This window comes from Notamacropus eugenii, chromosome 2 (genome assembly GCF_028372415.1).
Source record: "Notamacropus eugenii isolate mMacEug1 chromosome 2, mMacEug1.pri_v2, whole genome shotgun sequence".
Lineage (NCBI taxonomy): Eukaryota > Metazoa > Chordata > Mammalia > Diprotodontia > Macropodidae > Notamacropus > Notamacropus eugenii.
The window spans coordinates 324,689,630-324,713,149 of NC_092873.1; the positions used below are offsets into that span (position 1 = coordinate 324,689,630).

A 23,520-nucleotide genomic window follows, 5' to 3' on the forward strand; every position below is an offset into this window, starting at 1 on the left:
CAGTTTCAAGACATCAGTATCATCTTCAACTCCTCACTCTCATCCCACAAATCTAATCAGATGCCAAATCTTGTTTTTCTATCTCTACATATGTTGTTGCCTTCTCTCTATTCCTTTAGTCATTCCTTCTCCTCCTAGTTTGAGTCCTCTGCACCTCTTGGACTACTGAAATCAACTCTTAACTGGTTTTCCTGGGTCAAGTTTCTTCACACTTCAATTCATCCTCCACATAACCGCCAAAATGCAGATCTGGCCATGTCACCCCCCTACTCAACAAACTCCAGTGGCTCCCTAATCTCTAGGTCAAATGCAAACTTCTTTTGGGGGACAGTGAAAGCTCTTCACAACCTGACCCCAAGATACCCTTCCAGCCTTATTACACATTTGCCCTCTCCCATTGCCCAGCCCAAGGGTCTTTTTACTGTTCTTCTCTGTCTCTGTGACTTTGCACTAGCTATCCTCCATGGCTACAATGTCCTCCCTCCTCATCTTCACCTCATAAAATCCCCAATTTCCTCAAAAAATTAATCACCTTCTATATGTGGTCTTTCCTAGTTTTCCCAGTTATTACCTTCTCCACAAAGGATATCTTGGAGCTATTTTGTATATACCATTAGATGAAGAGGGTAGGGACTGTTTGACTTTTGCCTTTGTATATCCAGCATCTAGCACATAGTTGGCCCTTAATAAATTCGAGTGATTGAACATTGTTTTAAAGAGAAGTAAAATGAGACTCAGATAAGATAAATAACTTTTTCCAAGTTATACCAGTTTATAAAACCAGGTCGTAAACATAATTAAAACTTCTAATTGACTCTCAAATGATTATCATGATTCTAAGAGAACAAAGTGTTACATGATTTGAAGTCAAGGAAATGCTGGTATTTTTTAAAAATGGGCTTTTGAAGCAGGGAGTTGCTTGGAAAACAATTTATCTAGTTAGGAAATTTCCCAAGTACAATCCCGCCTTCTCTCTCAGTCAATTCTGAGTCCAGTTCATTGTTCAAGGGCAGTACCTGTCCAAGTCAGATGTACTGACTCAATGGGACAAAATGAATGATGGGTAACCTATCCAAATGCACGTCACAGTCTTGACCACATAAATTCTTTATCCACTTAGTTTTTCCCATGTAAATTGAAAGGCTAACCCTATTTTGAACGGCAACAGCTTTTACATTACAGAGGAAGCCATGTAATACTCTAGGCTTTAATTCATTTAGAGCAAACAAAAGTATTTGGAGAATGTCACAAACTACTGGGAATCCCTCTTCCATTGGATCTGGCAAAAGATTTTCTCTGGGTCACTGCCTAGTACTGAACATAAGTCTTCTGACCCTGACAGATACTGAAACTTGGAAGACAATTGAACACAACTATCTTTATAACTGTAACTATAAAGGAATCTTATACAATCAAGACCACAGGTGGCCCAAAGGGCAATGGAAAGCTACACAGTAGATTTGAATAGGTTATAACATATTACCAATGACGGTGTGCATGAGAGAAATGGAATGATAAGAATATCTCACAATTATATATAGTATTTTAAGATTTGCTAAACATTTTCTTTAACAACCCTGCACAAGCATCAACTCCACTTTATATGTGAGGAAAGCAAAGCTCTGAAGGGCTGAGTGCCTTACCCTACTATTAAGAGGCCTTCCCTTTGAGAATACTTTCCATTTGTACTGTGTATCTCTTAAATGCACATGGTTAGTTGCACTTCATTTTCTCCACCGGAATGGCAGGAACTGTGTTTTCCCTTGTCAGCCAATGAGGCAAGAGTTGAACCCAAAATTCCTGAGGCCAAAGCCAGAACTCTTCTCATATAATTATCCCAAGAAGAACCAGAAAATACAACCCAGGCATGTAGCAGGAGCAAGGGAAGGAGAGTCAGATAGAAAGTTATAGTGTTGCACTAATAACCACTAACTGTGATTAAGGAAGACTTTCAGATGGATCCATAAATCCTCTATGGATGATTTGTGACATGACATAGCAGACAGGAATCATAAAGGATAAGGTATTAATGGTACATGGATAGAGGGCCTATTCACACTGATGAGACAGTTTAATCAAAGTATCATAAGCCAACAAAGTTCCATGCTAGGCCCTCTTGTCTCCATTTTTTTTTTTTACCTTGGGTTACCTCATCTACTCCCGTAAGTATTTCTTAAGAGATGTATCCAAATCTATAAACCCATCCCTAGTTAATCCTCAAAAGTTCAGTCCCATATTTTCAACTACCTGCTAGATATTTCCATCTTGATGTACTGCTAGTCCCTCAAACTTAGTGTATCCAAAACTGAAAATATAAGCAAGCCCCCAAACCTGCCCCTCCTCCTAACTTTTCTATTTCATTAAATGCTACTAACATCCTCTCAGTCCCCCGGACATATAATCTTGTAGACATATTTGTATCTTCCATCTCCCTAATCCCACACAGCTAATCAGGTGCCAAATCCCATCATTTCTACCTCCAAAATCGCTCTCATATCCATCCACTGCCCTCACCATCACCCTGTCTGAGGTTTCTGTCTCTTCTCAACCAGACCATTTAAAAGCTTCTGAACTGGCCTTTCTGCTCCCAATCTACATCCCCTCTCCAAGCCATCCTCCCCATCACCCCCAGAATAATCATCCCAATGCATAGCTCTGATCACATCATTCCATTGCCCAAAATCATCCAAGGGTTCCTCACTAAAAAGTATCAATTTCCAGGGTTACAATTCAGCTTTTCCAATAACCTGGCTCAGCTCAGCTCCTATGACTCCCCTTCACATGTTATTCTACATTCCAATCAAAGTGGACTCCTCTTATTGTTACCGTAGACAGTGAATTCAAGTGCAGCCCCCCCCTTTATTTTAGTAGACGCCTTTCCTAAGCAATGGATAGTGTTGGGCTTGGATCAGGAAGATCAGAATTTGAATCTTGCCTCAGATCACTTAACATCTCTTAGGCTGTTTCCTTATCTATAAATGAAGATAATAATAGCACCAACTTCACAGAATAGTTGTCAGGACCAAATAAGATAACATGTGAAAAGCTGGTCACAAACCTTAAATCACTACATAACCGTTAGCTATCGTTATTATTATTATCATAGGAAACTTTTGTATTAAGTGTGGCTTACCATCTTCCTTTCGGTTTAAGTGTGAAGAGTTAATAGTTTTCTTTCAAGCACCGCAGCTATGGCTCCAGTCAAGGACATTCTCAAAATATTTACTAGTATCCAAGCTGAGAAGATTGTACACCCTAAGATAATCGTCACTTCCCAATGTCACTGACCAAATATAATCTTTAGTTTACTTATGACAACCAATCTATCACAAGTTCCCCCAGACAACAGGTACTACATCTGAGGCCACTGAGGATCAGAGGTCCATCATGAGTACAGAAACCATGGTCCACCCTAGGCTCTGGCAAATGAGCACTCATAAATCTTTAAAATCAATTGAAGAACAAAGGCCACACTGAGGTGGGGGAAGGGGCAGATGGAGGAGGAGAACAATGATAAACATGATGTGGTCCTTACGATCAAGGAGTTTACAATAACTATACTATAGTTATTAATTTTAATAACTATGACATAAAATAGAATAAGATAAAAATTATGATATACCCTTGAAGTGCTATGATAATTTATAGAAAGGAGAAGACCCTTCTGGCTAAAGGAATCAGGGAAAACTTTATGAAAGAGGTAGCATTTAAACTAAACCTTGAAAAACAAGGACAATTTGAAGAGAGAGAGGAGGGGCAGTAACAGTAAAGAGGTAGGAAAACTTGGGATATTTTTGGGTGGGGGGAGTAGTATAGACTGGCTAGAAAATGCCTTAGAAGCCTGAATTTTATTTAGCAGTAAAACAGAGCACTGAAGGGCTTGGAGAAATAAAGCAATATTCAAGGTTAGACCCCCCCCCCCCAATTAAAAACTCCTAACAATTTACAGATCTGGGAGGATTAGCTCGGTTGTTCTGAGGATGCTGCTAATAATCCCAAGTTTGCAGGCTCAATCCCAACATATGATAGCTAAATTTCGTACAGACTGTTCAATGACCACCGACTGCAAACCAAAGCCCAGCTAACCACTCTGTAAATATGTACCCTTGGTCAGGGGATGGAGGTGGGGGTGCAGTAGAGGGTGAGGGGTGGGATGTGAAACAAAACAAATGAGAATGAATGATTTAGCACTGTCTGTGGTTCTTATGGGAAATGAAATAATAGACAATGCAAGATTGAGGCAGATCTCAATAAATTTACAACATTTGTAAGCCGTTTGGCATGCATTGATATACATCAATATAGGCTCAATTGATATATTTGCCACAAGGTAGTAAAAGTTATTATAATGCTGTGGGGTGGGGAGGGTGGGGGGATGTTCCATATTACCTAATCTAAAAGTTACCTTTATTTCACCAAATATTCAGATTTTAAACAACCCACTGAATGCCAATATATGCCTGGCTTTGAAAAATCTCTCTACCTAGCTTAATATCAAAGGGAGTGAAAGAAGTATCCTGTAAGATAGTTTTGGACACTCACCAGGGCATTCCTTCTAGGTTTGTTTTCAGTGATAACAGAGATAGACCGGGCAATAGGCTTTGCAGGGGATGCGCTATTAGGACGTCTGGAAACAAGCAGGGGAAGTCCTGTCAAGCTCAGTTCCATTCCTTCTAAATTGTCTTCGGGACAGCAGGCAGGATTACTGGAGGTCCGGGCACTTTTCATCGTGATCTCAGCAGACCTAAAGCAAGAAAACAGATGTGAGGAATTACCAGGAAAGACCAGATCTTCCTCTCCATTCTTTTCCCTCCACTAAAGGTAGTTAACTGGCCAGGAAAATGTTATCATCTGGCTCCATAGCCCAGCAACACTAATGTCTACATTCTAGAGGCACAAATTTCTATAGTGGACATGCATTTCTTGTGAAGCAAAATTAATCCATTTAGTTTCCTATTTCAATTCAATAAGTATTTACAAAGTGTTTATTATGTGTTTAGCACTGCTAAATCCTTCAGTCCTAACACTTAGATAGGGATAGGACACCCTGCCTTTTATGAGGCAACAATTCTGCTTCCATTTGCCTAAGTCTTAGTTTCATGAGGCATCAGAAGTTACTGCTACCATCAGACAAAGCACACAGTCTTTGAGTTGTTTCCTGCTGTGCAGTGAAATTTAACAAGGATATAGGCAACATCAGGTCCAGACTAGGGTTCTCTCTATAGTTTTCTCAAAGACATTTGTGATTTGCCGGGCTCTTGGATGGTAGCATAAACACAACCTTCACTATGGAAACCACCCTACCAGTTTCCTTTATACTGCAGGGAAGCCGGAGATCATATTGAGGCTCAACAGGTGATGGAGGAGGAAGGAGGGGGGAGAGAGGGAAGAAGAGAAACCAGCGACAAAAATACTAAAAAATTGGTTTTCAAAAAACTCAAAATCCTTCGCCTTAGGAAAAAGACTCTTAACCACTGCTGTTTCTTACCCTGATGCCTTTTGGGTGTGGAAACACGTTATACACACAATAAGTCAAAGTCAAATCAAGAAGCTCGTCTTAAGTGCCTGCTATGTGCCAGGCCCAGTGCTAAGGGCCCTAATAATAATAATAGCTAACATTTCCCTGGACATTAGAGTTTGCACAGCGCTTTACATGTTATCCCTTCCTAACTGACATATCCTAGGAAAATAACAGAGTCTGCAAAAGGGAGGAGAGCTGGGTAGGTCAAGAGAACACAGACCAAGGCAATCATTGCTCTGTGGCCTGCCCACCACTCAGGCTTCCCTACGGAGACCAAAGACGAGTGGTATCTTTTCATTTTAATTTTTCTTTTCTTTCTTCCAAGCAATGGGTTCCACGAGCCACCCTTCCCTCCACCTCCACCTCCAGGTCGTTAGTCTGCCTAACCTGTGGCTATTTCACATCCTTTTACGAGCTTTTAAAAAACACCATCCCCCAAAGGCGGGGAGGGGGGGATTATCAGCCATGCCCAGCACGCCCTCACCCTAGCAGACGGGGGTCTCAGCCTTCCTTCCCCCCTCCCCCTCCTCCCAGCTCCTCTGGACCTCGAGAAGTCCTTACCTGCTGAGCTCCGTGGCCGTGCAGGAGTCCGGGAACGGGGAGAAGAAAGGACGCCCTTTCCCCGCCTTGGGTGTAGAGGGGTGCGGGCCGCAGGAGTGGGACCGATCGGACCCCCACGTCCCTCCTCTTCCCCTCGACCCCAGCCGCGGTCAGGCTCCACAGCCCCAGGCAGGGCCCGGGGGGAGCCCTCGAGGGGAGGTCGAGTCCAGCCGGCTTGGGGCCCGGCCTGCCCGCTGCAGTGTCCCCTCGTGCCCGTCACGAGCCTCCGCTCCCCGCCGAGGAGCCCCCCGGAAACAATGAAGTGGGACGGGCGAGGGGTAACGGGGGCGACAGCTAGGGGAGGAGGTGGGAGGAAGAGGACAGAGTAGCGCTGGCAGCTAGCAACCCGCTTGGCACCACCCACCGCGTCAGGCCCCGAGGTCCGCCCTCTCTCTTCTGATTGGCTGAGGAAAGGGCCCGGCCCTAGCGATCTCAGGAATTCACTGGACGACTCTGCCGTCCATTGGGGGGCCAAGGGGGCGGGAGACGCACGCAGAAAGGGAGGACCTGCGATTGGTTGAGGAGGAGGAGGCGTGGCCCCAGACTGGAGGGGGCGGGGCGAGGCTTGGAGAGGATCACTGTTGTAGGGGGTGGGAACCAAAGCGGGAGAGAGTGGTGACCTGTGGGGCCAAGGGGTCAGGGGGAAAATTGAGGATAAGAAAAGGAAAAAAAAAGGGGACCTTAGGGGAGAGGGAAGTTAAGAAAGGTCAGAGAATGAGGACTGGGAGACGTTAAGAGGGTGAAGAATCAGGGAGAGGGGATGATGGAGGAAAGGTCTTAAAAGATGAGGCTGTGGGGACCCAAGGTCCACTTAAACAACTGGTTTTAGGAAGACTGGATAGGGCTGTGCTGCCTTTGTTCTGGGTAGGACACTCCTCCCGAGGCCTTCTCCATCAGTGGGTCAGAGGGACTGACGGGCATTCTGATTCTTCACCCAGCCAAGTTAGGGAACTGCTTTTTTAAACTTCTTTAACAGAACCACATCTGGGAATTTTAAGTTAGATTTTAGTTGGTGGCCAGAGAGGTACAGAATTAAAATATGAAAGTACAGAACTGTGCAGAGAGGCCAGAGTACCTAATACCACTAAAGGAGAGGGTTATTAACCTTTTTTTATCTGGCAAATCTGATGAAGTCTGTTGACCCCTTTTCTGAATGTTTTTAAATATATATAATAAAATACATACGATTACAAAAGAAACCAATTCTATTCCAAGTCAGCAAAACTGAACCCTCTGAAATCTGCTCTCCTCAAATCTAGGGAACAAATCTATGGTCTGGTTTTCCTCTTCTTTTGTACCACTAATTTTTACTTGAGAGGTTCCCATCATTTTAATAAGAGTGAAAAAGCAGTTCAGGATTACCAACCCACACATCAGAGTCTGACAGCATACGAAATATTCCATACTAGGGGGTGGGGAACCTCTAAGTCCTCATTTGACTGAATCCAAACTTCACAGAATAAAGCCCCTTAATAAAAGAATTTGTCCTATAAAACTTGGACTCAGTCAAAAAAATTACACACAAGGACCTACGTGACATGTGGCCTTGAAGCCAAAGATCCCCACCCCTGCTCCACAGCTATAATGCTCCACAAATGCAAAAAAGGGAGATAGAACCAAGCTTGCTTCATCTATCAAAGTATTGCTACAATGCTCCACCTAAAAGTGTACCATTGTCTAATTGTGCATATTGTTTTCCTGGTTCTGTTTAGCAAAGTAAGCATGAGCTCATCTTTTTCTATATTTCTCTGTATAGGTTCCTATGATCACCAAGTACACGATGCCTGGCACATAGTAAGTGCTTAATTAAATGTTTACTGATTTGACTCTTGCAGCCATATTCCATTAATGTAATGGAATGTATTAAGCAATTGGTGGGCACCTAGTTTTTTCTGTTACTACCAAAAAATGCTGCCATTAATATTTTGATGTATATGCACATCACATAATCTTCATAACTATTTGCAAAGCACCATATATATCTTATTTATCTTCACAACAAGCCTGTCAGGCAGGCACTATGAGGTCTTGTGATCTCCATTTCACAGATGAGAAAGCTGAAGCTCAGGGATTCACAGCTTGCCTATTGTCTTAGTTAGAGGATGAAGCTGATAGATTATCTTTTTAAGGTTAGACCAGTACAATGGTCATCACAGACCAAGGACAGCACATTAAGAAAGACGTTTTGGCTATGTAAATATTCAAGTGTTTATTACGAAAGTGTAAACAACCAGCACCCTTCACAAGTTCCACAGAGATGGGATACTCCCTGCCCCCAGGGCTTTCCCCAACCCTCAGTTTTAAACAATTTATGGCAAGAGTAAGTATGGCAAAAAGTAGAGAGACGCTGAACAGAAGACCAACATGTGAATAAAAAAAGTGTCAGAAAACAGGCTAGACCACAAGATATAACCTTGACCCAGAGTCCACTCCTTCAACTGGATACTTTCTTATGAAATCTTCATTACTCGGAAGTGAGGAACGTGGTGGTATACTTTTCAGATATTATGATTACCATGTAGCATGGAAGATTTTCAGCAAGGCATTTAAAAAAATAATTTTCAGGAGAAACAGACACACACACACACACACACACACACACACACACACACACACATCCCAGGATAAAAAACAAAGAGATTACTTGGGAGTCTCTAAATCAGAAGGGAAAACTCTAGAGCTCTTTTGCTCTAGAGGCACTGACCCAACAGCTGGCAAGTGGCCCTGTCTGCTAGGGCTTTGGTAGAATTCAGGGGCAAAAAGCAGAGGGTCAATGTTTCTGGAAGCACCTTTGCAACCTGCTCTCGAGCACCACAGGAATCCAGATCCAAATGAGCAGGCCAAAGCCAGGGGAGGGATGGAGAAAGTACAGAGCAACAGGCAACATTCCTTCAAATGTCAACCACTGCCTTCCAAAAGAAGTTGAGACCCACCCAATTTCAAATGATCTAGAAATTACAGCAGCTCAGGCCAAAAGCCTTGTGGCTTGTTATTTCAACTGGTGGATAGATTTCTATGTTGTCTAACTAATGGACTTTATAAGCAGAGTCAAAGGCCATTTTGGGACTACATACAACTCCTCTATCCTACCTAGTCAGAGATCATTAGCCTTCAATGTGACTCGGAGTTGAGCTGTGAGCGTGAAAGATATGAAGGAAGCATCTGCTGGATCTTACAGAATGGATTCACCAGAGGGAAATCAACCAAAGAATCCTCTCCCCAGGTTATATGGGTTTATATGATCATACTAAGATAATTCTTTCTTCTCCAAACCCTCTTGATCATTAAGGAGAGAAAACAGGCACTTCTTGCAAGGATTGAAGGTCTCTTTTTCTGCTTAATGAGCTCTTTACAATGCTCCACCTGAAAGAATATGCAACTGAATGCTTAAATTGCTAAAAGAGCACACTCTCAGAGCCAGAAAGGGCCTGGTTGAATATTTAGAGCCACATTTAAATTGGCTAAGAGGTCTAGAGACTCGCTAACCACGAGCCTGGGGAAAACTCACAGATTATGTCTGTAAGATGAGTACAGCTCAAGAAAGTCAAGCTTCCTAGCCATCACCACTTGACCAAACTACCTTCTCCCAAAGTCAGAAAGCCCCAGCAATGTGGTCTAGGATCCACTCTCTCTCCTAAGGCCACAAGGTATTGTTAAACAGAGAGGGGCCAGAGCTCCGTCTGGTGGTGGGCACCTGTCACTCACATTCTTGTGCAGTCTATGATCCTGATAATCCTGATCAACCAAACCAGTGGTTTGTCCATTTCTTTATAAATTCCATGGAAAATTACAGCACATATAAGACATGTATGACTCTGAAATATGAAACTAGCTCTATTAGAGGGAAACAAACATTAATGGTGGAAAGACAGGTTTTGAGAAAGGATCAAATTTGCTCATTCTTTTTATAATGTTTGAGGAAGGTTCAGCATTGATTAGAAACCTGATTTTACTCCTTCTGAATGCTCGGTAATATGTGGAGCATTTCCTATATATCTAAAATAATTTTCCCTTTCCTGTTCCTGACCAAAAAACCCAAGATGAACATCAGTGTTTTCTGGATACTGGATATTCCAGTGGCCTGCTTAGTTAGTGTAGGAATTGGTTCAGAGGTGGTGAGAATTCCCCCAGAGGAAGGATGCAGACACAGCAAACACAGATGATGACTGAGAAACACAAGTGGAAATTACATTTTGGAGGACCCCAGAAGGGCCCATGAGCACATGTGTGATAATACAAGGTAAGAAGGAAGCCAAGATATGGTCAAAGGCAATCATGTGCAGAGTCCTTCTCAAGACAAGGAAGACAAGGGGCAGTGCCCCAGCCTCAAATGTTGGCCATTCATGCATTTAAGAAGGCGAAGGCAGACAGTTCTGGACTAGGAGACTCATGGGAGGTAGACTCTCTGGATGATATCCATGGAGTTTCAGAACTTGATGCCAGCTGGAGCAGATCTTCTTTTTCAGCCTCAGTCACAACCACACCTGTGTGAGCCACCAACTCCATGCCAGCAAACAAAGAGCAAGTGCCAGTTATGGGGGTCGAAAGGCTGCTTTCAGGATTGATGTCCGGTTTCAATCTGCCATTTGTAGTGTTAGTGCCTGATGAATCTTGGCTCGATCCAGGCCCCTGCTCACCTGAAACTGTCAATCTGGTTTCAGCCTCCTCCACACTTCTTCTACCAAGAGTCATGTCTCCTTGTGCTGAGACAGGAGTTATTTCCTGGTGTGATGAGGAGGCTAGGACTGTACTCCTGGGCAGGCAAGAGGATGAACTCACTGGCTCCAGGAATGACTCCCCTCCAGCATATGGAGCAACATCTGTCAGCAGATCAGCTGGGCAGAGAGAGTGGCGAGATGTACTACTACTGACTTGTGATGGGAGTCTTGTGTGAGTAGGGTGGTTTCGGCACAGGGCCTCAAAGTGCCTCAGGATCTGGGAAGCAGGGAGAGAAAGTGGAACGCAGTGCTTTGGTTAAAGAAATACGAGCTATGGTTCCAAAGAGAGTAGAAGCCGCAGAATAATCATGCCCCCATTCATCTGGTTGTTTCTATTTGCCACATTCATTACTCTTACCCTGGGTACTTTGATGAGAAGCCTGGGTTAGCAGATCTAACAATGATAACAGCAACGATAATAAATGCTTTTTCAGCCATTCTTTTAAACAAGAGAAGCAAGAACAGATCCCTCTAACAGACGCAAGTGAGGGCAGGCTGGTTTCTTTGTACGACATGAGTAACCACAAAGATGCCACTTCCACAACGCCCCTAGATAAAGGAGCTATCCCATACCCAAGCTGATAGCCTCCTTATGCCTGTAGGCAGAACTAACCTGGGCTCTACCCACCTTGGTTGCCTTGTTGGTCACAGGGCCGGGGCTTCCCTTGCTCAGCTGCTGCAGCTTCGGTTGGATGATAAAGAAGATATGGTCCTGAGAAAGCAGATCTGAACACACGAGGGAGAAGATGGCACACATGGCTCTCTGAGGAGAGGACAAGAGAAGGTCAGTCACATTTCCCCAGCCTTCTCAAAGTCTCTGTCAAATATGCCTGTCCCACAGGGCAAAAAGGAGAGCAGGCTCCCAGAACATTTTTCACCAGCTCTTTCTCTACTTGTGGCTGAGAGGCAGAGAGCACTCCCAAAGTCAGCCTTGTTCATGGCTGCCTAGCTCCCTTCCTGGCTCTTCTTCTCTCACCTAAGTGTGAAGGAAGGGCCCAGCAGAATCCTCCTCCACATTCTCAGCCTTCCTGTCCTAGTCCCACCCAGTTAATTCCTTAGTTCGCAGGGACTGCCAAATGGTAATCAATCCAGAAGGTTCCAGAAGGAGCCATTGGACAACTCTCCTAATGTTCTCTCCCACTGCTCAGTTTTCTTTTGGTGGCGGTAGAATGACAGGGCTAAGGACAAACAACAATGCTCAGCAAAGACTCTACTTTTATCATGAAGAATTACAGCAATCAAAGCTATCAGCATTCTGCTTGGGAAAGGAGCTGTATGAGGTCTGAGGACAGGTCAAAAACACATGGGAGAGAACATCTGGGTGGCCAGCACTGACAAGTAGGTGGTGCAGTGGATAGAGCACTGGGCCTGAACTCAGGAAGACATGAGTTCAAATCCACCCTCAGACACATACTAGTGGTGTGACCCTGGACAAGTCACATAATCTGTCTGCTTTAATTTCCTGAACTATAAAATGGGGATCATAATAGAACCCACTTCGCAGGGTTGTTATAAGGATTGAAGGAGGTAACATTTGTAAAGCACTCAGCCCAATACCTGGCACACAGTAGGCACTTTATCATTATTCCCTTCATTGTGTCTTCCCCACCTCCTCCCCCTCCCCCCTGCCCATCCCTCTCACCATCTGAACACATTCATTGGGTCTTTCAAGTTCCCGGTTCAAGAGTTCCAGTACTGCTTCACAGTTGAGCAGCCCACACCTAAAGAGAATTAAATAGTATAGCTGAAAAAAAATCGAACAAAGGAGGTGCAGGTGTGCAAGGTGGAGCAGGGAGACAGACTAAGGAGGGTCCAAGAGAAAGGTATCTTGGGCTTGGTGAAAGGTAGCACAGGGAGGCAAAATGACTTAAGGCTCTGATGCTAGGCTAGAAAGAGCTTTAAAGCAACTTGGACATGAGACATTGTCAAGGAAGGAAAGTCGTAAGGGCACATAAGGGGACAGAAGTGAAAGTGACTCTTCATCAGAGTACTGATTACAGAAGAATGATGGAGCTCACCCCAATTGGTCTTCTGCTTCAAAAAGGACAGGATCACATCCCCTATTTCCTCTCTACCTCCCTCCATGAGTCGGACAGGTGCCCAACACAAGAGAACAGAAGCAAGGGAAGCAGCAGCAAGGAGTGGAGAGAAGTATGAGTGGCTCACTCTTTGATGAAATGCTGCACCTCCTCTCTAGTCAGAAAGACCCGAGGCCCCTGGGTCACGGTGCTCACAAGGCTCATCTCTTGTAGACAGTCACTCAATGGCACAGCCTCTACCCTGTCGAACAGTACAGCTCCAGGTAAATTTTTCCCCAGAAAAGGAAAATGTTAGGTATGAAAAGGCTGAGAACTTTACAATGGATGGGGTCACTAAAACAGAAAGGCTGAAGAATCCCCACTCATCTCTTTATCATCACTAGGTGACCTTATGGGGCACTTGGTTACATGGCTGTTTAGACCCTATCTTAAACTTTGACCTTTAGTTCCTAAACCAACTGGAGATACATGGGATGTGACATTGCAAAATAAAATCTGAGTATTGGACAGAGGAGGAGAATGAAGTCAGACATACACAGTTTATGAGGTAATGTGCTTAAATGGACTGTTTAGGAGTGTGGGTGGTAGGCAGGCAGGGGTAATCACTGGAAAGTAACAGTAATGGGTATGAAGGGGAGTCTAGGCAGGGATTGTCTTCTGTTTCTTCTTCCTATTCTGTTCCTTTAGTGGAAAAATTTGGGACAGGTGGAACTAGAACTAACATCCAATTTCAGGTCCCAGAAGGAAGACACACACAGACACAGACACAGACACAGACACACACAGACCCCTCCCCACTTCCGTGACAAACAAAACAAATCAACATATTGCCCATGTCAGAAAATGTATGCTTCAACTAACTCCTACACTCTAACATCCCTTTGCTGGGGAAAGGGAGATGTGCTTCTGCAGATAGATTTCCACATTTACAAAAATGGCAGTAGCTTAGACTGCTGATCCCCACTGAATAGGACAAACCTGACAAAGACTATCCTGGTATTCCTTCTTCCCAAATCCTCATCCATGACTCACCTTTCTGTTATATCACCCATTTCCCGGCTGGCTCCCGAGTGGCTGTCGCTGTCGGATTTACTGCCAGAGTTGGAGGCTCTGCTGAGTTCCCCATTCTCCTGAGATGAGTTCTGGGAGCCAGGGTCACTGTCCATCTCCTCCCAGCCGCCCCCCGCCTGCCCAGGCTGGTGCCTCACTGCAGAAATGGGGATGTCAGATAAGCCCCACAAAGAGCCTCAGTCCTTCCCAAGTCACCCGCTCCTCAGCTCTATGGGGACTCCATCCATCGGAGACTCCACGGGAGTAGTCATAAAGGGCAGAGCCCCTGAGGAGAAGGGTCTGTGTTGATCTGCTGGATTCAAGTCAATTCAATACAACAAAGATTTATTAAAGCATCTGTTGTGAACAAGGCACTATGCGAGGCACAGAGTAGGGCAGCCGGCTCTGCTCAAAGGCCTAAAGATGCCATGGTTCTATTTGCCAAAGCAGACCAAAGAGGAAGTGTGGCTCAAAAGAAAAGAGGACAGAAAGGCAACTCCGAGGCTAGGCACTGAAGTCCAGGTACTAACTGATACTTTATGCAACCCTCACTCTACACATCACTGACCTTCCAAAGGCAGTCTTCTCATCTCTGTAAATGGGGCTAATGATAGTAACCTTTACAAAAAACAGCTAAAGGAAAAGATTGGGAAGACTTCTGCAAACACATTCTGCAAAGAGCCAAGTGATGAAAACAGTGGAGAGGCACAAGGAGAGGCAGAACTTATCAGGCTAAGAACCTTTGAGATAGGCAATTCCCCAGAGCTCCTCCCTCACCCTGGGCTTCTTAAACTCAGCAATCCACAGTTGCTGCACTAAGCAACAAGTGCTGCACTAACATATGAGATTAGCCACAGCCAGGCCAACATAAAGGGGAACTCAGGGAGAAGATTCTACTTCCTTACCTCCTACTACTTCTTTAGTCTTCCCTGAATTGTGAAGCTATCTCTTTACTCCCTACCCTCACCCCATAGAGTTTTCTACGTTTTAGCTAGGAAAGGCAATGTTCTGTCTTGGATCCTACAATCTTCTGGTCCCAGGAAGGAAGAAAAGTCTACTTGATCACAACCAGTAGCTGAACCTAGATTCTCTTCCTTGGGGTTGTTCTCCCTGAGCCTGCTTATTGATGGGTGGCAAGAAAATCAAATAGGAAGGAGGACCAGCCTCTGTGGGGGTCATACCTCGGATACTCTGGGCAGGCCCAGGTGGTGGTTTCCTGGGAGTAAAGTGACCCTGGATAGCAGAAGGTGCTATTACAGGTTGGTAGGTATCCTCCCTCAGCACCTGGCTCTGGATAATGGGGCTCTCATGCCCAGGGAGCACAGCATTAGCTACCACCTCAGCAGCCTTCTGGATGGTGGTGAGAAGGGCTTCACCAGCAAAGCCTGTGCCAGAGGAGAGAAGAGATTATTACAGTCTGTTCCACATCTCCAAGTTACAGTTTTGACGTGAGAGGAAAGGATGTTGTATGGGCTGTTCTCTGCTTCTGGAGCTCAGAGAACAGACAGACATCACTAAACAGCAGGCCTCAGCAGAATGAGATTCAGGTTTAGGAGGGAACAGAAGACACAGCTGGCAACAAGACAATTCCAGCAGTATACCCTTTCCAGTATAATTGACTATCTCCTGACTCCACAACCTGGCACGCCCAAGCTTCAGGCACATCTGACCACTAGGATAGAAGCAGTATCCCAAACATGCAGTAGGACTGTACTGTTGTGCTCCCTCCAAACACTTAATCCCTATCTCAGAACTCAGGAGTAGCAGCTAAGCTGCCCAAAGAGAAACACACACACACACAGAGTAAGGAATGCAGCAATGTGGACACTAACTTCTAGTTCCTGCTCTGCCTCAAATTAAAGGAATCACTTGAGCATGCTAAGCATCTGTTCCCTCGTCTATAAGGATAAAGCAAGATGATACATATGAAAATACCTTGAAAAGTTAAAGATGTTATACAAATTTAAGGTACTGATATTATTAGTAAAGCATAAATGGGAAAGAAAAAAACAACAGGAAAAGAGGAGCTAGAGAAAGAAGTGAAATTATCTTCCCTGATTAGAATTCCCTCGATGACCAATCCCCTGCAAGTCACAATCTCTTGGTCTCAGCTGCCTGAGGATCTGGAGCAGATGATCCCTAATAACCATTCCAGGGAACATTAGTAGCTGAGGTTTATATAGAACTTTTAATGTTTGTAAACTGCTTCACATATAACATCTCCCTTAATCCCACTGAATCCTACTATCACTATTCCCCACTTTGACAAGGAAGCAGAGGCTCAGTGTTTATGTGGCTTGCCCGTGGTCACCTAGACAGTAAATTTCTGAAGCAGGATTTGAATCCAGGCCTTCCTGCCTCTAGTCTGACCCTCTATCCAGACCCTCTATCCACTATACCATAGCTATCTCTCAACATTCTATGATCCTACCAAAAACAAGGCAAAAGAAATGTGAAACTGGCGAGGGGAAGGAGAGCACAGGTCCATTCAGATTGTCACATATTATTTACTGGAAGTCAACTTTAGGTTTCCTGCCCTCTGGCCAATTGGACCCAGCTCTCAACTTTCCCCAGCTCAGGTCAAGGTCACAGTGCCCATACCCTGAGCATGGCTCTAAAGCTTGGTATCAGTGTTGCTAAGTCCTTATCCTCAAAGTCCTTAGCCATTAGCCCCATAAACTCCACTTCAGGAAAACCAAGATATCCCAGTCCTTTTTTTTCTAACCCAATGCTGATATAGCACTTGAAGTTTTGCAAACAAAGCCTTCTCGATCTTATTTCCTTTGACCAGCTTTCCAGAAAGTCCTCTGCTGACGCAGCCTATGCCATCCTCAGACGGACAGACCAGTAAGAGCAGCAGTAAGAGAACACCTTGAACTAAGAAGACTGGAGTCCCATGGTGAATACTCACCAGAGCTTCCCTTGTCCTTGGTGTAGCCAAAGCCTTGGAGGGTGCTATAGGAACTGGACTGGGATCCCATACCTAGGGAGAAAAATAAAATACCTTGAGCTGGAAGTGAGAAGGGAGAAATTCCACATTCACTGGGCAGAGAAACTCCAGGGGAAGGGAACAGAGAGAGAAGATGAGTTTTTCTCCATTTTGACCCAGCAAGCACTGACTTAAAGGGCCCAGGGATAAAAGGGACTGAAAACTGACTTAAAGAGAAAGGAAGAGAAGGGAGTATCTACTTTACCTGTTGAAGGAAGGGACCTAGGAGACTGGGAGGAAGGCAACGGCAACAAGTTATCAGAAAACAAAGCACTCGCCAAGTCCTAGAAGAGGGATGGAAAGTTGTGTCAGCATCCTGCCCTCTGCACTCAGCAGTCCTGAGAGGGCTCTGCTCTGCGCTCCACCTCCCTCAGCCCCAGCAAGATGCTAAAGGGGTGCGACTAAACAAACAATAAGGAACAGAAATTCTCTCCAAGTCCCAGGATGGTCCATAGCAACATTCTTTGGGTGGGCAAGAAAAGGAAAATGGGAGACTAGCTCTCAGGCACAAGCCCTGCATTCTAAACTCAGGATGCCAATGGGCAAAGGTGTCCACCAAGTACCGCCTAATCCAGAGGGAGGCCTCCTTGTTCAATATTGCTCAGACTTAATGCTAGCTTTAAGACTCACCTGGGCAGCCACTCGGACCTTCTGATATAAGCTGTTTCCATGAAGAGGATCTGGGAGACCACCAAATACTACAAAATAAGGAGGGCAGGAAGTAGAAAAAAACATGAGGCTCTGAACCATTTACTCCCAAATGTATAGAACGATTTCTCCATTCCAGTCCATTTAGAAATGGCTCTCCACACAAGTGCTAGATTACTCCAAAAGCCCAACTTCCCATGTCCCTCAGTTGCTTCCCCAGAGTCGCTGCCTCTTGTCACTCCGTTCCCTTCTCCAGGACTTCTTTCCCTCAAGCACTTGGATGTCTCTCTGTGTTAGCCTCCAGGGACATTTTCCTCAAAGCCTCCGTATCTTGCCCTAAAATGCCACCTTTCTGGTAACATCATGAAGAAGAGATCAAAAGAGAATGAGCTCCCACTGATGAAAGACAGATGTAAGAGAGATGAAAGGACAGACCCTAGGTCTGAAAAGGTTGCAAAATAATGTATTCAATTACTCAAAGAATTCATGGACTTTGGGGGGGGGGTTGGGGGAAGATTTTCAGGAAACAGAGCTAACTTTTAATGCCTGGTTGAAAAGAGGTCCTGATCAAAGGACTAGGTGACTTTTTGCAGGGCCTTGTCATTCCACTCCTTCACTCAGAGCAGCTGGCTGGAGCAGTCAGCAGCAATGATGCCCATCCCTGGGATATATTTCCAAGGACATTCCACGGATTAAGAGCCTTTAAAATTGCTCCAGGGAGATGTTTTCCTTTAACTCCAGTCAATGTTTTTCATTCCCCTCTTCCCATGAGGACAAGCAGAAGTTTAACTAGCTCTGAGTATAGGCAACTAATGTGAAAAGACTGATGGAACCAAGATCAGAAGGCAAGAATTGAAGGCCCAATTCCAGAACCACCTGTTTCTTTGCTCGGAATAAATAAATAAGTTCTCCCTCCCCCCAGCTCCGAGTGGACTTTCCTTTATCAGTAAATGTAAACAGCCACTCAAGGTCTGGAGAATCGTTCAATTTCCCCCTTCAATTGGCTTCTGGAGAACAGTCCTCAAGAGGAGGAGACAGGGCCCAAGCCAGGCTGAGGATGTGGAATCCATGTCCCCTGATGGGAGTTCAGACTTTCTCCATCCTGAAACCAAACCCTTATTGTCTTCTCTCTCACTCTAAGATAGAGATTTCTGTGAATTACAATGTCATTTCCTAATTAATGTTACGAAAGGGTCAAATTCCAAACTAAAACTGATAGGAAAAGGAAACTGAATATTCTAACTGAACTTTTCCCACTTTTCTCTATAATCTCCCAACAGAGATTAGTTCTAAAACTCCCAGATACCTGCTGCTTCCTGGATGAAGGACACATTGCGTTTGAGTGCAAGCAGAAAGGATGAAGAGCCATGGCTACACATGTACAGCAAGATTTTCAGTGCCTGGAAAGAGAAAAGATATCAAGTGAAAGACCACATTGGGTTGCAATGCAGACCTAATGACACATACCCAGGGCCCGGGAAAGCCCCCTGTGCTACCATACCATCCACATACATCTGTGATGTGGATTAACCGTACCACTGTCCTCTTCTTTCTCTTTCTTTTCTTCTGTCTAAATTCTGCCCTGGCTTGTCTTGACTCGACCAGGGCCCTGGGAACCAGCTGAGGGGTCCTACCCTTCCTCTCTCCTGCTTACCTTGAGTTTAACATGGCAGGAGTTGCTCTGTAAACGGTTCAGGAGGTACTCCAACAGACACTGGCTGCTTCCCACTGACTCATGGGAAATTTCTGGGAGGCAATCATGTTAGGGAAAGGACAGACTCCAGATTGCAATGAAGGGAAGGGGAAAATTGAGCCTTCTCACTACAACCTCCTCCTTTTTTTCTATAATAATTTCTTTTGAGGAAAAACTATGATAATTTAGGTTTAGCTGAAGAACCAGCATACAGCCTTATTAGTCTTCCCAATCCAATTACCAAACCACCTCAATGTGCCTCTTAAATAATCCAGTAATCCCTGATAGGTAATCCCATCAAAACCATAGCTCTTTCATGGCCTGTCCCAAAAGCTGCTGTTCTTGTCTTCTTGGGAAAAGGATACTAGCAATCTCTTCAAACAGGTAGCCAGGGCATGGGACATCATCATCAGACGTTCCTTTCATCAGAATTGGGAGCTAGATGAGAACAAGAGAAACCCCCCCCCCCCATCTCCATTGGTAATCTTTTCACACAGGGACATCCCTATATCCATGTTTGTTCTTTAGGTACAGTTCCTTCCATACATGGAAGGTCTTGTCACCCAAGAAAATGTGACCTGGATACTAGCTCTAACAGGATGGTGTTGCTAATGGAGCATTTAGCCCCAAATTTATGTTCATTTCTTTTTTCAATATGCCAGTGAAACAGGTTTGCTGGGGACGCCACTGATAGCTCATAGGGATGGTAGAGTTGAGTGGTAAATAAGAAAAGTTGTTCCAGCATGCAGCTTTCCAAGCAAATAGGAAGATTCCTGTGCTTGGAATGAGGTGGCCCATAGGTCATAGCTTCCCTGGCAATTAAAGAGACATAACTTTAAGGTACCATCATATATCTACTGAGCTAGCAAAAATAAATTAGAATAACAAAGTCTGATATTGGCTGTGTTGTAGGGAAATTGGTGTACTTATTTCTTATTTACCTACATCCATGTTTATATACATTTTCAGTGGCACCCAAGATACAGTTTCAGTTTTTCTGAAGAAAATGTGGTAATATGTCACAAAAGATACAAAAAGGCTTCTATTCTTTGTCCTTTGATCTGGGAATCTATCTTGTAGAACAGATCCCAAGGAAATCATCCAAAGAGGGGAAAAATCTGTTCAAAAATGTTTAGAGTGGTACCACTTACAAGAGTAGAAATAATTCAAACAATACAAGAATGGTGTAATGGCAGATCACATGGTTGGTTGTTGTCCTTCATTCTTAAAGAGGACCAAAATAACATCACCATGATAAAGTGAAGTTTCAGTGTGTTGGACTGTGGCTCAGAATGCTCTACCACAGGTTGGGCACAGATAGTTCGTATGAATATTTGAGGTGGATACTCCAAATCTGCGCATCCTGACACATAACTGGCACTTGAATGGTCTGTAACACTATCTTGACTTTAAAATGACAAAGATATGAAGTATGTAAGATCATGGAAATGTTCAGATGAAATGTTAAGTGAAAAAGGAAACACTACTTAGGATGTACAACTATGTAAAAGCAAGTATGTGTATTATCAAAGATTTGCACAGAATTTGGAATGAGCTAAATAATCTAGGGCTGAGTCATTATTAGGCTTTCCCCCTAATATAAAGTAAGGGATGCCCCAGAAAGACAACAAGGGAGACAGAAGCTTGCTGGCTCACTCTGACTCTCCCTCTAGATTATATTAAGATAGACGCCACTATGCGTCACCAAAATCGTCCACATGGAACTGAAGTTTGGACAAGCCCAACCCTAGGTTTAGTGTGTTAGTTATTTCAACACCCTCCTACGTTTCTGACCTGGCACCTAAATCAATTCTGAAAGCTGGCATCACCCTATACTGGCAGTGACATCACTAGGCATGCTTGACAGGCAGTAGGGACTGAATAATGCCCACTGCCAACAGAAATCATGCGAAGGATCAACTACCGTCAGGTAGTTTACCTCAGAGCTGTAATCCTGCTACAGAAATCACCAATATCTTTCCTTTTAGAAATAATTATGACATTCTGAACAGGAGGGTAATATGAACTTCATTCAAAAAAGTTGTAAAAGAACTCAAAAGAACTTTTAAGTAATTGTGGTAAAACCTGGTTGGTGACCACAGAAGTCAAGGACTGGAAAGGAACAGCGTTGGATCCCACTGCATGTGTGTATTGAGGAAGGAAGTATGAGTAGGAAAGAGGGGAGTGAAGAGAAGCTGTACTAGAAAATTACAAAGGACTTGATGCAAAATGCCATCGACACCCCAAGAAAGAACTATGGAGTCGGAACACAGAATGAAGGACTATTTTCTCTTTTGTTATGTTTTGCTTTTCTCATGGTTTCTCCCATTGGTTTTAATTCTTCTATGCAACATGACTAAAGTGAAAATGTGTTTAATAGGAATGTATATGTAGAGCCCATATAAGATTGCATGCTGTCTTGGGGAGGGAGTAGGGGGAGAAAATCTGGAACTTATGTTAGAAATTGTTGAAAACTGAAAACAAATAAATTAATAAATTTGGGGAAAAAAGAAAATTACAGACCTCTGCTTCTATTTAATAATGTTATGTTCCTGTCATCCCTTCTTTGTCAATTGTCGTGAAATTTCAGAGTGAGTAGCAAGAGTGGACAGCGCCACCAAGGGAAATAAGAGACTGTTAGACTGAAATTGAGGAGAGAAGGAGAAGGAGAAGAGAATGGGAAGGTTCCAGACAGATTTCTTCCTTATCTCAGGCAAGGGGTTCTTAACAGCCCAAGGTCCATGAACTTTAAAAAAATATATGATGATATTTTCAGATATTCTGATAACTATATCTCAACATCATCAGTACAGCAGCAAACCTTGAGAGAGAAGGGGTCAGTTTGCTCAGGGGGCTTGGTAACCTGGCTTCCTTCTAATCCTAGTTAAAAATCCTACCTTCTCCAAGAAACTTTTCCAAGTCCCCTTAATGAAAGTACCTTCCCTCTGAGATTACCACCAACTTATTCTGTATATAACTTTGTTTGCACATAGTTATTCCTAGGCTGTCTCTTCATTAGATTTTAAACTCCTTGAGGGCAAGGGTTGCTCTTTGCCTTTCTTTGGCTTAGCAAAGTATTGGGTGCACAGCAGGCGGGTAATAAATGTTTGTTGACTTGGTAAAGCCCATGAACCTCTTTCTCCAAGTAGTTTTCTGGGTGTGTTCGGTGAAGCCTATGGACCCCCTTGTGAGAATGATGCCTTTAAATACGTAAAATTAAGGAAAGTGGTTATATTGAAATATGGACATCAGAATACTTTAGAAAACAAATGGATCCCAGGCTATTAAGAACCCTGGCTTTATAAAGGACTTAAGGTTGGGGTGCACACACGAAGAGGAGGAAGGAACTGCTCGGAGGAGGTTTCTAAGTCTGGATAAGGGGACCGGAAGACGACACGGATCCCTGAATGGGGAGGGAGGGAACCACCCTTCCAGGAGAGCTGTGGGCATGGCCGAGGAAGGCAGACCCTCGGCAGGAAAGGATCCGGACAGTAGCTCTGCTTGGGTGACTGGGGAGGGGGCTGGGAAGCGAAAGAATAAGAGGACGTGGAGGATCACGGGACCACGGAGCAGGCGCTGAGGGCATTCTGGGGACCTTCTCCCCCAGCCCGCCCATTTTACAGGGGAGGAAAACTGAGGCGCAGAGGTTCTCGGCACGTGCAGCCGGAAAGGGGGGTGGGAAGGGGAGAAGACCTCGGGAGGCCAGGGCTTGCAGACGCAGCCAGAGACGGCCGGAGTGGCAGGAGACGGAGGCCCAGGGAGGCCCCGGGCCCTGCCCGAAGTTCTCCCTCGGAACGGGAGAGCGGGCGACCTCTGCCCGGGTAAATGGCTCGGATCGGAGGCCAGGGCAGTGCAGAGGCCACAGCCCAGGCCTCTTGGGTATCGGCCGGAGTCATAGGTCTGGTCAGCGGGGCTCGGGTGCAGCCTGGTACTCACTCGGTGTAAGAAGCTCAGCCGGTCCCGGAGCTGCGGAGCGGCCATGATCCCCGGACGCCCTCACCAGCCGGCTCCCACTTCCGCCAATCACCGTGCCGGAGCGGGTACTGTAGGCCAATCGCTCGCGGAGGGGAGGAGCCCCGAGGACGTCCTTAATAAACAAATTGATCTCGGACCAATCCGAAGTCGGAGAACGGAAACAGACAAGGGCTATGAACCAATGACAAGGCTCTGAGAGAATCGAGTGAATCCTTCAGGGAAGCGGGTGATGGTGATGACGGGAGGGAAGAGGAGGGGGAAATTATCATTAAACCAATAAGAAGGTT

The 23,520-nt window shown here is 44.7% G+C and overlaps 2 protein-coding genes across 5 annotated transcripts in view; both read right to left on the bottom strand.

Annotated features, from left to right (window-relative positions):
* The window catches only part of CEP131 (centrosomal protein 131), a 52,492-nt gene extending 46,001 nt beyond the window's left edge, over positions 1 to 6,491 (bottom strand). For all 3 annotated transcript variants that reach the window (XM_072645284.1, XM_072645283.1, XM_072645282.1), the window contains exons 1-2: positions 6,083 to 6,491; positions 4,543 to 4,744 (exon numbers count right to left, since the gene is read on the bottom strand). In XM_072645284.1, coding sequence (XP_072501385.1) covers positions 4,543 to 4,728 — 186 coding nt within the window. In that variant the 5' untranslated portion in view covers positions 4,729 to 4,744; positions 6,083 to 6,491. The remainder of the gene's footprint in view (positions 1 to 4,542; positions 4,745 to 6,082) is intronic.
* Positions 6,492 to 8,304: 1,813 nt separating this feature from the next.
* On the bottom strand, positions 8,305 to 23,301 carry TEPSIN (TEPSIN adaptor related protein complex 4 accessory protein). Of its 2 annotated transcripts, XM_072645287.1 has the most exons (13): positions 23,195 to 23,301; positions 19,624 to 19,696; positions 19,220 to 19,311; positions 18,872 to 18,965; positions 17,548 to 17,615; positions 17,123 to 17,201; positions 16,840 to 16,911; positions 15,110 to 15,313; positions 13,911 to 14,085; positions 13,006 to 13,119; positions 12,482 to 12,560; positions 11,468 to 11,602; positions 8,305 to 11,056 (listed from the first exon to the last, which is right to left on the bottom strand). In XM_072645287.1, the coding sequence occupies exons 1-13, from the start codon at positions 23,237 to 23,239 to the stop codon at positions 10,463 to 10,465; spliced, it is 1,824 nt and encodes a 607-aa protein (XP_072501388.1). In that variant the 5' UTR covers positions 23,240 to 23,301; the 3' UTR covers positions 8,305 to 10,462. The 2 variants fall into 2 exon arrangements, with proteins under 2 accessions (XP_072501388.1, XP_072501389.1); XM_072645288.1 differs by lacking the exons at positions 19,220 to 19,311; positions 19,624 to 19,696 and having other exon boundaries at positions 23,195 to 23,295.
* Between the last annotated feature and the right edge of the window lie 219 nt (positions 23,302 to 23,520).